The 15,009-nt window shown below is 35.4% G+C and overlaps 1 protein-coding gene across 1 annotated transcript in view; it reads left to right on the top strand.

The window, feature by feature from the left end:
* LOC111342997 (C-1-tetrahydrofolate synthase, cytoplasmic-like) overlaps positions 1 to 15,009 on the top strand; it is a 28,934-nt gene that overhangs the window by 1,205 nt on the left and 12,720 nt on the right. The window contains exons 2-18 of the mRNA XM_088744911.1: positions 305 to 389; positions 684 to 743; positions 1,627 to 1,680; positions 2,233 to 2,369; positions 2,924 to 3,024; positions 3,360 to 3,412; positions 4,598 to 4,681; positions 5,764 to 5,817; positions 6,337 to 6,394; positions 6,619 to 6,711; positions 7,038 to 7,114; positions 11,073 to 11,128; positions 11,520 to 11,598; positions 11,945 to 12,039; positions 13,073 to 13,209; positions 13,876 to 13,922; positions 14,092 to 14,149. Of these exons, the coding sequence (XP_088601037.1) occupies positions 305 to 389; positions 684 to 743; positions 1,627 to 1,680; positions 2,233 to 2,369; positions 2,924 to 3,024; positions 3,360 to 3,412; positions 4,598 to 4,681; positions 5,764 to 5,817; positions 6,337 to 6,394; positions 6,619 to 6,711; positions 7,038 to 7,114; positions 11,073 to 11,128; positions 11,520 to 11,598; positions 11,945 to 12,039; positions 13,073 to 13,209; positions 13,876 to 13,922; positions 14,092 to 14,149 (1,328 nt within the window). The remainder of the gene's footprint in view (positions 1 to 304; positions 390 to 683; positions 744 to 1,626; positions 1,681 to 2,232; positions 2,370 to 2,923; positions 3,025 to 3,359; positions 3,413 to 4,597; positions 4,682 to 5,763; positions 5,818 to 6,336; positions 6,395 to 6,618; positions 6,712 to 7,037; positions 7,115 to 11,072; positions 11,129 to 11,519; positions 11,599 to 11,944; positions 12,040 to 13,072; positions 13,210 to 13,875; positions 13,923 to 14,091; positions 14,150 to 15,009) is intronic.

Below are 15,009 nucleotides of genomic sequence, written 5' to 3'. Positions count from 1 at the left end.
CAGTATCCTTTGAGTTTAAGATTTGATATTCAAGACTCTGAGCAATGACTTTACAAGGTTTTCCAGTGTTTATACAACACTCCATGCGTAAGGGTAAGGCCTTGGTTAGGGCATAAGCATGATTTGCAAATTTGGATAGGGCTGTCAGAGCTTCTTTTCCACAGCTTTGGGTCTCAGACCTGGAGTTGAAATGAATTGTGGACAGGCAGTGGCAAACAGTATATAACAATAATTATTAGAAAATCATGTCATGTCACTTATTGCTTGGTAGAGATTGTAAACCAGCCCTGTGTTGTTTTTGCAGTGAGATACGTCAGAAGTTGAAAGAAGATGTTGCGGCAGTCAAAGAAGAAAATGCAGGGTTTAAGCCAGGCCTTGCCATTGTACAGGTATGGTATCTTAACATCAATACTGAGCTGCCAGTATGAGGCAGTAACCAGTTAAAACTGCCAGCTAGTAAATATTTATGCAATTTTAGTTCTGAGAATCTGATGGTACATGTAAGTAAGCAATAATTATCTTCCAAATTATAGCAGGTTTGCTACCATTTTCTCCCTAGTCTTTTGTGTGACAATTCATCAAACTGTTGGTAGAAATTCCTTTCTAATCACTCCTTGGAGTGAAAAGGTAAAGTTTTGCTCTGTATAAATAATATTGTTATTTATGGCTCCCTTTTCCTTCAGATTGGTGACCGAAGTGACTCAACAGTTTATATCAAGTCTAAAGTCAAAGCAGCAGAAGAGGTAAATATAACTATTCTAAGCGAAACTAGATGGTGGAATTCTGGAACAAATGAGAAATTGATCCACATTTATTTGTAATCCTTATTGCTTTATACCTGAACATCAGTCTGTACATTCTCAATATTGTTCTCTAAACATTTCCTAAGGTGTGGAACCAGGAGAATTTGTTTCACAATCAAGAGCTTCTTCAGTTGGTTATCATTAAGTAATAATAATAATAATAATATTTATAATAATAATGATAATAATAACAGTCTTTATACAGAGGGCTCACATCACTGGAGAGTGGTATTCTCTGAGGCCCTGTAAAATAATAATAAATAAAATTCATCATAAACAGATGATAGATTAGAAACATAAAAACTAAGTAACAAACAAGGTATGTAAACATGATAGGATAAAATCTCAACGCTAACTTTACTAAATACATGATTTTTCACTCTATGCTTAAAAATGAGAAAGAGGTTGATTTCTTTAAAAGAAGTGTCTAAGAGATTCCATTCTTTTGCCCAAAGCTATAAGTCTCTGTTTTCCATAGTTCGTTTTTACTTTCCTTTATTCTTGTGACCATGATGTTTGCTTGAGAAGTTACATTGTTAAGAGAAAATTGTCACGTCAGTTAGCTTTCGCCCTTCAACTTCTAAGAGTGATCAGTATCTAATTTCTCCTTACAATATCATCCCTGAATCACACTTTAAGTTCAAGAGAATAAAGGAAATGATCACCAACCAGAGAAGCTCTTGATTATTAAACAAATTCTCCTTGTCAGCACCTTAGGAAATGTATAGAGAACTGTATGGAGAATATGCATACTGATGTTAGGGTATAAAGAGTAAAGGGTCAAAGGCTTGACAAAATTGTGATTCTTACCTTTTTTTTGTAGATTGGGATGTTGGCGAGGCATGTGAAGCTTCCAAGAACCTGTACCCAAGCAGATGTGAGAACTACGTTTATTAACACTTTATAGATGACCTGATTAAACAACTTCAGTTATATATAGTGTGGTTTTGCAGATGGTGTGATTGTGAAAGGTGGTTAAAGTCAAGGTGCTGTGGTTGTGTTGCCTGGAATTGAATTTGATTTTGCTTGTAATGAAAGTAGATTTGTATGGTTTACTGCAGGTTAGCTTGAAGCCTTAGTACATGAAATGTCCCTTCGTCAATCTCATTCAATTCTGTGTAAAGTTCTATTTCCAGGCACTAAGGCACTAAGTTCCTAGAATTGATTTGCCTAGAACTGCTGGTATGTTCTATTGTAGCAGTAAACCAAAATACCTTAAATTGTGTAGTGTTTCTGTTGTCTGGTTCAAGGTCAGTTTTCCAAGCAGTCAAGTAACCTGGAATAGAGCTTGATTTATGCGAACAAAAGCATCGGTTGTATAATTATAAAAAGAGCTGTGGAATTTTTGTATGTTACTCTCATCCTGCTCTTGAAATATGTGGGCTAGTCTTCTGAACAGCATTATGCTCCTTTCTTCTTTTACTTTCAGGTTCTGAAAGCTGTAGATGAACTAAACAAGGATTCAACAATTCATGGCATTATTGTTCAGCTTCCACCTGATTCTGAAAACCCAGTTGATCCTGCAATTTGTACTAATGCTGTAGCTCCAGAAAAGGATGTAGATGGGTAAGATTTTCTGTCACAGTGCACTCCATAAATACTATTTAATTTTCTTACGCCTTAGAATTCAGTAAATTGTGTAAACAGTACTTGATTTATGTATCTGTATATTTTGGGTGACCTCTCCTATTACAGAAGCTAAAAAAAATTAAACTATTGTAGTTGTTTAGTTTCTTTTGGTTACTGTCCTTTTTAGTGGTCTTTTTGGTTTTTGATGCGTGTGTGTGTGTGTGTGGGAGAGGAGGTGGAGGACAGGTTCAATGCTGTGTGACAATTTTTTTCTTTCCCCCCCCCCCCCCCCCTACGAGGTGTATACCAAGAGTACTTTAGGGGTGTACTTTGTTTCATAGGTGCACTATGTTCTGGCCAGAGTTTCCTTGTCTGTTTGACTACCATTAAGACAAGTTGTGGTTGTATCTTGAATTGTGTGCAAAAGACATCTGTTTCATACTCATGATTCTTTAGAGCAAATTCATTCAATATTCTTGTTCTCATCATATCATTAATCTATTTTTTTTTTACAGCATTGTAATGTTAACATGTCTTTAATTTTTTTAAAGGTTGCATGATGTCAATGCAGGAAAGTTGTCCAGAGGAGAGTTGGATGATTGTATTGTGCCATGTACTCCCAGGGGCTGCTTGGAGTTGATTAAAAAATCAGGTGAGTGACATTTCTAGGAATTTATCACCCACATGAAGTAATGCAATATAATCATGAGCTCTGAAAGTATGATCTTCACACTACAGTCATTGGGTTTTGACAGAAGTAGAACAGTCCACATCTTAGCATCAGTATGGATATTCTCCATACTGTTCTCTATACATTTCTAAAGATGCTGACAAGGAGAATTTGTTTAACAATCAAGAACTTTTGTAGTTACTGATCATTACTTATCTTCTCATGAGCTTAAAGCATATTGATTTCTGTAGCGAGAAATTAGATGCTAGTCACTCTAAGAAATCAAAGGGCAAATTAGTATCAAACTTATCAAACAGGTGTAGAAATTGTTGGAAGGGAAGCTATAGTTCTTGGAAGAAGCAAAATTGTGGTAAGTAAACCTGCATTTCATGATATTTTGATATTTTTACTCCTGAGCACCCCTCAAGGTAATTGTTATATTAAGATTTTTCACTGTGACCTGTTAGTCATCATCTGAACCGTAAAAATCTATTGCCAGCTATACTTGACCAACCCTTTTACTCCCAAGATCTAGTTGTCAATTCTCCCCTCTAGCTGCTACATATTTCCTAGTAAATTGTTTTGAGAATTTAGTGTTCAATCAAGGTAACAACTTCTACTTGATAAGTTTGAGTATTCTCATTACCTGTTTGCTGGATCAGGTATGGATATTATGGGGAGAAGTTACATGTTGATTGCCTCTTGGAGTTAAAGGGTTAAAATGTGACTTCTACCCACAATATCCATACATTATTCCAGAACAGGTGATGAGAATGCCCAAAGTTGCTATCTTAAGCTAACCCCAAATTCTCATAATTTATATACAAGGAAATGTGAAGCAGCTAGAGGGGAAAATGAACAGTCAGACTTAAATGTGGAAGTTTGAGAGTTAATAGGGACTTTAAGCAGTCAGGATGGCAACGCCATGGAAGATGTCGATTGAAAAACGAGTTTCTACTTTTAGTTAGAATTTCTAACATGGCTGCATGAGTTTACCGTCTCATAGGGCGCCAGACCTCAAACTCAATATAACGCATAAATTAAAGTAGCGTTAAGTTCCAAATGTAAATTAAACTAATTATTTGCCGCCACGGTTTCGCTTTGCAGACGACACAAATTTTGGTGATTTCACGTAGTTGTTTTGCAAAGGATGGCTAAGAAATGTACAAAGTTTTAAAACGCACGTGCTGGGCTATTGTTCTGCCAATTAGATCTATTGTTTTGCCACGTTCTCGTTGCCGTAGCAGTCGTGGTTTGCTTAAAGTCCCTAATATATACAAGCGCTGTGCTCAGCTGGATAGTACATCATGTTATATTTCATCGTGTGTCGTCGTGATTTCAAGAAATTATCCATAGAACAGGTGCTGAGATTGGTAGACTCATCACCTGCAGGGGATAATCGTAGTATTAAAATTTCAACTTCTACCTGATAAATTTTAGTATTCTCATTACCTGTCTGCTGGATAATTTATGGATATTATGGGGAGAAGTTTCATGTTAATCACTTCTTGGAGTGAAAGGGTTAAATAAGTAGTCTTTATTTCATGATCAACAGGGATCTCCTATGGCAGATCTTCTCAAGTGGCACAATGCGACAGTGACAACATGTCATTCAAAAACAAAAGATTTGCCAGATGTGGTATGTCATTGGTTGTAACTGTTAAATAGTTGTGAATTTCTTAGCAGGTTCTGCCTTCAGAATGATTATTATTCTAGCATTTTGGGACATACATGTATTTGAGTAGCTTCATTTGGATAGATATTGATGTTAAAATGAGAATAAAAATATTTATTTTCTGTCTTTGATCTTAATTCATAAACTAGCTGGGTAAAACAGGGATGTAGATAATAGCTGGAAGCCGGGAAAATTACTCGGCTGTGGACGCGATTTTTCCGGCTGTAAAGCACTACTTTTATCTCCAAAATGCTTTAAATGTTATCAGAAGATTGTTATTTATTTATTTCATTTGTTTACACCTTCATTGCTGTCTTACCTGAACTGAAAGGATTGTAAACACTCCATTTAGTGCGATGATCGCATCATTCGCATTGCATCACATCGTCCATTTTGCAGGCTCAATGGCAAGCGGTATTTGTTACTCGTGTATGTGAAATAATGAAGAAAAATACCCAAACCCAAATACCCGCCTATCATTGATAGATTCCCACGTGTTAAAAACTTTAGCTACATCCCTGTAAAATGGTTTGACAGCCTGGTTTCAAGTGACAATTACCTTAGATGTTGATGTTAAAATAAGAGTAAAAATATTTATTTTCTGTCTTTGATCTTAATTCGTGAACTAGCTGGGTAAAATGGTCTGACAGCGTGGCTTCAAGTGACAACCTTAGATGTTGATGTTAAAATAAGAGTAAAAATATTTATTTTCTGTCTTTGATCTTAATTCGTGAACTAGCTGGGTAAAATGGTCTGACAGCGTGGCTTCAAGTGACAACCTTAGATGTTGATGTTAAAATAAGAGTAAAAATATTTATTTTCTGTCTTTGATCTTAATTCGTGAACTAGCTGGGTAAGATGGTCTGACAGCCTGGCTTCAAGTGACAACCTTAGATGTTGATGTTAAAATAAGAGTAAAAATATTTATTTTCTGTCTTTGATCTTAATTCGTGAACTAGCTGGGTAAGATGGTCTGACAGCCTGGCTTCAAGTGACAACCTAATAACGTAAGTACTACATATACTAACATCTTTTGGTTGCTGTAGGTGAGAAGGGGGGACATTGTTGTGGTGGGAATCGGCAGAACAGAATTTGTCAAGGTATGTTTTTTCACTGTGTTAAACTTTATTCATTGGACTTACTATGAAAGCTCTGATTGGTCAAGAGCATACCATCAATTTGCAATAATGTGTGAAGTTGACATGATAACCCAGTATCTGCAGCAGATATTTGGTTATCATGTTGAGTTCAAAGTCTGCCTTTGTTTCCAAGCCCCTCATCTGTGTAGTGCTCTCAAACCTTTGCAAACTCAAAGACAACAGTCTTCTTTTGCCGATTGTTTTAAAAATGTATTTATAATAAAACAACCGTTGAATTCGGTTTTGGCCCGATATCACGAATTATCAATCTTGAGTCGATGTTGTCAGCCTCGGGCTGTATTTTCCCTAAAGTAGATGATTTTTAAAATAAGTTTAAGTGGATGGATGGGTAATTGATTTGATTAAAAATTTTTTAGCTTTGTTCATTCTGGCTAAGGTAATTGGCATCTTTGTTAGTGATAACTTATTCTTTATTTATTTATTTGTTTTTTCAATTTATTTTTGCTTTTTGCTTTTAAGGGGGACTGGATTAAAGAAGGAGCAGTGGTGGTTGACTGTGGAATAAATGTGATTCCAGGTTTGTAATAAAAAAGAGTGATCAAGGTTACATGCATCAATCAAGATGGGTTTCATCCAAGTTTATTTGCTGCTGACCCAATAACATTATCAAGACAGAAAAAGAACTTGACAGAAGCATACAATTGTAATCACATGCCAATTCCTTTTTGTGTGTACATGTGTGTGTCAACATTTATTTTGTTGTTCAATGCATGATGATATGTATTTATTATTCCCTTTCAGATGAGACAAAAAAAAGTGGGCGTCGCCTTCTTGGTGATGTAGATTTCCAAGGGGCAAAGAAAAGGGCAAGCTGGATAACTCCAGTGCCAGGAGGTGCGTTATACTCGGTGACTTGTGACCAGAGCTGTTTGTTTTGTTTTGTTTTGTCTTTTTGTTTGCTTGAAATCTTTATACACTATGCTTTGTTTGCTTTGGATGCATTCAGAAAAAAATCTACCAATGCTAAATTGGTAAGTTGGAAAAGTAAACTAGAACACAATTATTTATGGAAGAGATGCTCAAAAGAAAAATCAGCTTGCTCTGAATAAATGCACTTTTTTGGGATTTAGATGTTGTATTGTAACTTGTATTGTCGCATTACAGGATGTGCTTAAAATGTTGGGCCAACATTTATGCCATTATTTGTCTGATGTTGGCAGGTGTGGGACCAATGACTGTTGCCATGTTGATGAACAACACTGTTGACAGTGCTAAGAGGGCTCTACAAAAACAAAAGGTCTCTCCTACATTGAGAATGGGCTTGTCTTTGGCTCCATTGTTTCCATATTTCAGGCGTTTTATACGCAAATGAATTTTCTTGGTGCTTTGCTTGTGCACTGTGACACAAATTCGTTATGTTTTCCATTCAGTGAGTGTCCCTCTTTTCAGGCTGTAACGAGTAAAATTTTCCCCCCTGTACAGTACCACTTCTAACATCTTGTAAAATTCAACATGTAAAAGGATTGCACTACAGGTTCGAAGATTTCTTTCTCCTGTTGAGTTTTAAGTAATAGAGAACACTGCAGCTGTAGATGTGTAGATATTGTTATTAAAAATACTGTGTGACATTCATGCAGCAGTTCTTCATGGAAAAATGAAAATTTTTGAAAAAAGACTCAAAAATGGATAACTTTTTCCAAATACATGTAGATTCTTATGGACAAAAAAACTATTTTCTGATTGATGGAAAATTTTTGGAATATAAGTTGAACCTTATTTCAGGTTGGGTTACAAGGGCTTTGTTGGATGCTGGCAACCCTAACCCTAAACCCTGTGCAACCTACTCGAATTTGTCAGAATTAACCCAATACAAATACCTGCTTTGTCCAGGTGTTTGCTCATTACTAATGCTTGAGAAAAAGTAATCAAATGTTCATTCAAATTCTGCTTTCCATTTGAAAAGTATTCAAATGTTTGATTTAAAATTGCCAAGTGCTTTGTGGGTTACTTAGGCATTAATTATGATTTATCATGAATGATTATTAACAGACTACTAATAACTAATTAATATCTATGTCTCTGATGCTTAATTATAAACATGTGATCTACATTCTTGGAACACATAACATTCATGTATTAGTGTAAGAGTTAGATTAAAATCTAATTGTCAAAACTTCTTAAAGGCACCTAAGTCTTGTAGATTTATTTAGCTTTCATAGTTTTGCTAGCTCATGCAGCCAACTTTCAGAGATAGTTGTTATTTTACAATGTGCTTCAACTTGGATTTTTTCTGTGACACATTTAGTTACATCTGGTTATGTAGAAAGAGGGGTATTTTAAGGCACACCAGCCCTTGAACTGTGCAAGTCAGAATACCCTATAATAAGAGACAAAAGTGGTTGAGACACTTAAGATACGATTGTTGGCAATCAGTTATAAAATCTCATCTTTTCTTGTTTACTTTACATTTTCCCTGGCTCCTTATATTACTTGCCCTTACCCCTATTCAGTGTTTTGCAAGAATTATGTGAGGCTCAACAATGACAAATCCAACTTTGAGCAGGAGGTGGGGAGTAATTTGAATGGAAAGGGGTTCATTTTGTCCAGCATACATAAAAATAAGTCTCATTATGTCTCAACCTTTTTGAAGCTTATTGTAGGTAAGCCATGCAGGTTCACTAGGGTGGCTTGTATGTGATATACTTGTTTGCTCATCGCCAAAACCCACCAATGGAAATTCGGCTTTTTTTTACTTTGCATCACAAATGGAAATAGTAAATAACTGTTAGTTGCTCTCAATGTTTCTGGAGTGAGGGAAGGAGCTCTGACCTGGTGAGAATGCAAGACATTAATTTTTTTCAACACAAAACAAGAAATAAGTCTCTCGAGACTTTTTTGGTCAGTTAGACGAGTTTGCTAGGTTGCTGGTGACTGTTATGTTTTACCTATAGTTGGTTCTTGTGTTCCTCATGGCCTTCTGACATAGTGTCCCTTTTATATATATGGACTTGTACCACAAGTCTAAGGTTTGATGGGAGGTTGTTTTTAAAGGAAAAAATGCCCGTAAAGCTGGGGCTGTTGTTAACAGGTTGCCCAGGATGCAGTTTTCAGGTTGAACACCTGTTTTGAAACTGTCCACTCAGATGCTGGCAATTTGTTACATGTATTTGCCAAACCTGTCTGTATGTGCTCTTGGGGCTGGGGGAGGGGATATTAGAAGGTATAGGGGAGGAGGGAGCAAGTATTTTGTAGGGCAAGGGCTTTTTAGCTTGTATTTGGTCCAAGTGATTTACTTGTCTTCCTTGAGATCTAAATATCAGTGAACCAATTGAAGAGTATTGCTATAGGATATCTCACAGAATTTAAAGTGCTGTGAACTCTGCTGAACTCAAGGTATTCTGCTTTGTGATTTTCTGTTTTTTCATGTTTGCTTCAAATGCATTTTGAAGAAATTTCATGATTGTGTCATTTTGCTGAGGAAGCTTTAGAATGTGCACTGTGTCCAGGTCCTTCCCTCATTCCTGGTAATCTCAGCTGTAATTCTTTGGTCAGTAGTTTATTCTCCAATCTCTGACATTTTTTTGACATTTATCTTTGTAACATAGTTTTAATTGTTGCCAATTAATTGTTAAAGGAGCAAGAGATCTTTCATCCAAAAAGAAAGTTACATAGTAAAATGTAGACGTTGTAAAAAGATACTTGTACATCGATCACCATTAAATTTGTTTAATTAACAGGTGAAAATTGTCAGGGTTGAAAGAATTCCAGATGGAACTTTAACTGAGTACATTTGGTTCTGTGATAAAAGATATTCTCTCTTGATGTAGTAGGAGTGCTCTAATTACATTATTTACATTAATTTAAGCATTAATTATTATTACATTATTAATTATTAACAATTACATTAATTTAAATCAATTTAAATTATTTACATTAATGCTCTAATTACATTAGGTACTTTTAATTAGAGAGAGTTGTTGTGGTTCTCAAAGTTAGCAAACCAAGGACTTCCATTTGAACCGTCTTAACTGGTTAGGGTTAGGGCTAGGGTTGAAATGAAACAATTAAAATTCTCTGAAATTTATATATTGATTATGATAGGGTTTGTTGAAACATGAACTTGTACAATGCTTGATTGCTTGAAATAAATTCTTCTTTATTTTGAAATTTTTATGGGGTTATCAATTCATCCAATTATTTACTGATATTATATGTCATGGTATTTCTTACCATGCTATGCATTAACCCCTTAACTCCCATGAGTGATCAAGGCAGAATTTCTCCTTACAATATCAATATAATATCAAGCAGAAATGTGATGAGAATAAATAGAGGATATCATATGGCCATGCGGGGATACGAATTTTATCTTCGAGTGCTGAAAGTATCTCTCACTCATTCGCTGTGCTCACTTGTGAGAGATACTTTCAGCACAAGAAGATAAAATTCGTATCCCCAAGCGGCCATGTAATGTTCTGTTTATTATATAGATACTGATGAAATTTCCACATAAAAGATAACTTTTTTATTCATTTTCGAAACAGCAATTGGGTAATTATGTTGATAACCATGGCCACACCAATATCCTCACACATGAAAGATAAAAATAGTATCTTCACTGCGCGTGGTGAAGATATGATTTTTTAGTAATAGGAGAAATCCTGGTATTTCATCAGTATCTATATTTTAAAGTAAAATATCAAATATGGGATTATTAGTTGATCCAATTCCAAATCTCTAAAGTAACAGCACAAGAATTTTATGGCAGACGGTAAGGAGAATTATACTAATAAAATGAGATTTTGGGAGTGAATGGGTTAATGGTAATTACCCATTTAATTTTAACCTTAATGTGTCACCAAATGTTGAGATGTACAATTGAAGGTTCAGTGAATTTAAGGGAATGCTTCATAGATTGTTCTTCTAAGTGTTACATTGATTTATTTTTCTTTGAATTGTTGTCTTGCACTCTCCTGGTCACAACTCCTTGACTTATGAGTAAATTCAATAAATATTGAATAATAATCAATAAATAGTTGAGTAAATTCAGCCCAATTCTCCGTTTGAAATTTATAGGAAATATTTTGGTGTGTCTGGAATATCCTTCACAGGTCCTTTTTACCAAAGGTTTTTCTTTGTTAGTTGTCTATTTAGTTGTTTATGTTCATATAACATAATCAAGATGGAAGCTGAAATAGTATTTTTCATAAAATAATATGATACCTTTGTAGCTTGCTGATCAGTTCATTTTACAGGGTGGACCTTGGGACATTCGCTATCTTCCGCTGAATCTTCAAAGACCTGTTCCAAGGTATGTTACTTTATCACTCTGAACTACATGCATGTTTACCTTTTTTTTAAACTGCAGATCAATTTTCAATTTGAACACAGACAATAATCCCAGATTACTTTATTCAACTTTGTGAATTGTTCAAGAAAATTTTGGCCACCCTCTTAACTTTCAGACCCAAAACTAGAATTAATCATGGCTTGTCTTCTTTCATTTTCTTATGCTTCATACATTTCACTTGTTTTTAGTTTGAGTTCATATTGGCTGACGATATATACACTATTTTTATGATTCACTCTAAATGTGCGGTAATTGGGGAAGTCGTTTGATAAGTTTTTTTGACAGTGTGTAGCATTTGGTAACATGTATGTGACATTTTGAATAAACAAAGTTTTGTTGTTTCCCTTTCTAGCGATATTGACATCTCAAAGCACCAAGCGCCAAAGAAGATTTTTGAACTGGCAAAGGAAACTACCATTCTTGATCATGAGGTAATAGTTGTACCTGCAACCAGCTACCTGCATTATATACCCACTCTCCCCCACCAGGGAAGGAACACTTCAGTAACATTTGTATGAAGTGTTGCTCCTAAAAGCCTCCAGACATCTACCTTTTTTTTGAGAAAAACTCTGTTTGCCTTGCAACTCTGTGTTCATAAGTGACACACTTGCTTGCCTTTGGTGAGGCACTGTTTTGTTTGTTCCACATTTTGATGTCACGTGTGATGTATCACTAAACAGGCACATGGCAACATGGAAGCTATTAATTTTGTGATTGTGATGTTGGACACAGTCACTTCGCACACTTAAATTTTTTGTTTTGTTTTGTTTTTTGTAGATTGAGCTCTATGGAAACAAGAAAGCCAAAGTTTCCCTTGATGTCTTGGAAAGACTTAAAGATCAGCTCAATGGAAAATATGTTGTTGTTGCTGGGTGAGTTGAGGTGTTAAACTTGTGAATTGTTCTTAATTAATCAGTAAAAATCTTGAAAGTTAGGAAAATGTTAGTTGTTATTAGAATAAAACTGTGAGTTGAATATGAGTAAATTGAATACAGTTACTGAATTTGTTTTAGAATTAATTAGTTTAAGTTCTCTGCTACTTAACTTTGTGATGCCTAAGAGTGACTAGCATCTAATCAGCAGTTGAAACATCTAGAATTGTCTCTTTCCTGTTAATTATGTTGTTCCTTGGTCTTTTATTTTATTATTATTTTATTTATTCATTTATTTTTTGATCTAGTCAAGCGCGCGCTATTTACATTTTTCGTGTTTTTAACATTCAAATGTAACGTAAGCCCTGACTCGTAATTTGTAACATACCTTAATATAAATTTAAATGTACAACCATGAAATGCTCATTTGCAACTGAAGATGACATGAGAATGTTGAAACATGTCTTGTAAACTTAAACTCAAAGTTGTTGTTTCTTTTTTGAGAATTATTGTCACTCTGCTGTCTTTACATCTAATTTCTCCTGACAGTATCACCCTTGAATCAATCGTTAAGGTCACAAGAATAAAAGAAATGATCAACAACTAAAAAGCCCTTGATTTTCAACAAAATTCTCCTTGTTAACAATGTAGGAATGCATAAAGTTAACAAATGACAGTGGTTTGAAGTGGTCTGTACTCTTATTGACTTTGCTACAGGCTCACACAGCACAGGCATGTGAGTCCACAACAAATATCATTTTTGACAAGAGAACAGACTATGCGTAACCACTGTCAATTCATTTTTTTATCACTAACCATCTCAAGATGAAATTCCAAGTCATCCATGTTTGTGACATGTCGGCACAAGCTGCATTGTCTGTATTCTCATCGACAACAGTAAACTGGCCAATTAGATTGCAACATATTACAGCCAATTGTGGTAACAAAAAAAAAGTACAGAGAATTTACATATTGGTATTAGTGTGTAGAGGGTAGAGAGACTTAAGGTTCTTTGAAAATTTTATTGATATAGCATGACCCCCACCCCATTTGGAGAGGGAAAGAGTACAACAACAATAGGCGTGGCACAAGCAATGGGTGCACATCTCAAGAAAAACTGTTTTGCCTGTATTCGTCAGCCTTCCCAAGGCCCTACTTTTGGGATCAAAGGTAATAAATATAATTCGATTTTAGAAGTAAGCTTCTTTATTTCATTTATTTTAGTTGAGTAAAAGGCAGATAACTCTATCCAATGTATTTAACAATTATTCCTCGAGAGCGTGTTGGATATGAGATGAGGGATAGCCAACGAGGCGCGTAGCACCAAGTTGGCTATATTCATCTCCTATCCAACAAGCGCGAGACAGTGGAATAATTGTTTTATCAAAAATGTTGAATTTTTGCTCCCATTGAATTTTAAGCTGATGCATATGCTTACCATGTTTGTAGATTACAGTATAATATTGGCTCATATACCATAATGGCTAAGCCAATAAAAAGTCTTGAACTGCATTATCCAGTGATCCAGTTTTTAATAAAAATCACTATCTAGTACTGCACTATTCAGCAGAGAGAGAGAGATTTATCTAGTGGATAGCAATGGTGGATCCAGACCTTGTGTTTGTACACCTGCTGGCTTTTCTTCTTTCTGTGATTTTTTTTTCTCCAAAATAATCCCCTAGATCTACCACTGGATAGCATTATTCTAACTTTGAACAACTGGGGCCTGAACTAAACAAACAACAAAGTTAACCAGCTAAACAATGACCAGTCATACTATTTGATTGATGATAAAAAAAAAATGGTATCAATATAAATTATTTTTTTCAATCTTAGGGGGAGCGGCTGGAGGGGGTTATTCACAGGTCATACCCATGGAAGAGGTATGTACCATTCCACTAATGTCTTTTTGGCAGATCATCAGTACACTATACTGCTTTTAAAAATGATAAATTTGCTCAGACTATTCTTTTACACTTTATTTCAAGCATGCTTCATCCTTAGAAATAATCTTAACCCTTACTGTGATATTTACAATTCTCTCCTCGTCAGTTTAATCTTCACTTAACTGGTGACATCCACGCCATTACAGCAGCAAACAACCTTCTGGGTGAGTGGTTCTTTTTTTTTTTTTTTTAATTTTTTTCTTCATGGTGCCAGGTACTCTTGACCACACAACACTACACCTTCATGTCTGTTGTACAAAATTATACAAAGTTGTACAAAGGTATAAAAAAACTGATAATAGTATGCGCAACCAGGTTAGTAAAAAAAGCCTGTCATTTGTTGCACCAGAAAACCTTAGAAAACTGTAACATACTGGGTTTTGTTTTAAGTTTATTTTTCAAAAGTAGTAGACCATAATTTCTATTGGTTTCGTGGCCGAATAACCATTGTGAAATGTTGGGAGAGCAAGAGGAAAGTTTGTTAATCACAAGTGGGAGGTAAGTGGTTAACAAACCTTTCACGTTCAACATCCCAAGTGGGTTATTATGCTAATAAATTAATAGAAAGCACAGTCTATTGTTTAACTATAATTGTCAGAACTCAGCACTAACTATTCAAATTATGAGCCAAGTGGCTGGTGACATCTTAGATGTCATGACAATTCAGTTTGTCTACTAGCCAAACTGGCGAGTGGAAATCGAAAACCACCAGCCAGAACTGAATTTCTACTTGTCTGTGGCTAGTGGGCTACCATTAGTGTTGCGCCCACTCTGGTTTTGAATGCCACATGACCTATTCACTGGGTTACCTCCAGCTCTGCCGTGTATTTTGCTAATTAGGAAAGGGGAGCTCCTGTACTGAGATGGGCCCATTTGTTTAATGAGGTGGATAATGCTATCCAACAGATAAAGATTTATCCACTAGTTAATGATTATTCTACGAGTGCGCGTTGGATATGAGATGATAGATAGCCAATGAGTTGTCTATAATCATCTCATATCCAACAAGCGCGAGTGGAATAAT

Source organism: Stylophora pistillata, chromosome 14 (genome assembly GCF_964205215.1).
Source record: "Stylophora pistillata chromosome 14, jaStyPist1.2, whole genome shotgun sequence".
NCBI classification, from domain to species: Eukaryota; Metazoa; Cnidaria; class Anthozoa; order Scleractinia; family Pocilloporidae; genus Stylophora; species Stylophora pistillata.
The sequence above is the reverse complement of the archived record's forward strand: the minus strand, read 5'-3'. Positions and strand labels throughout refer to the sequence as shown.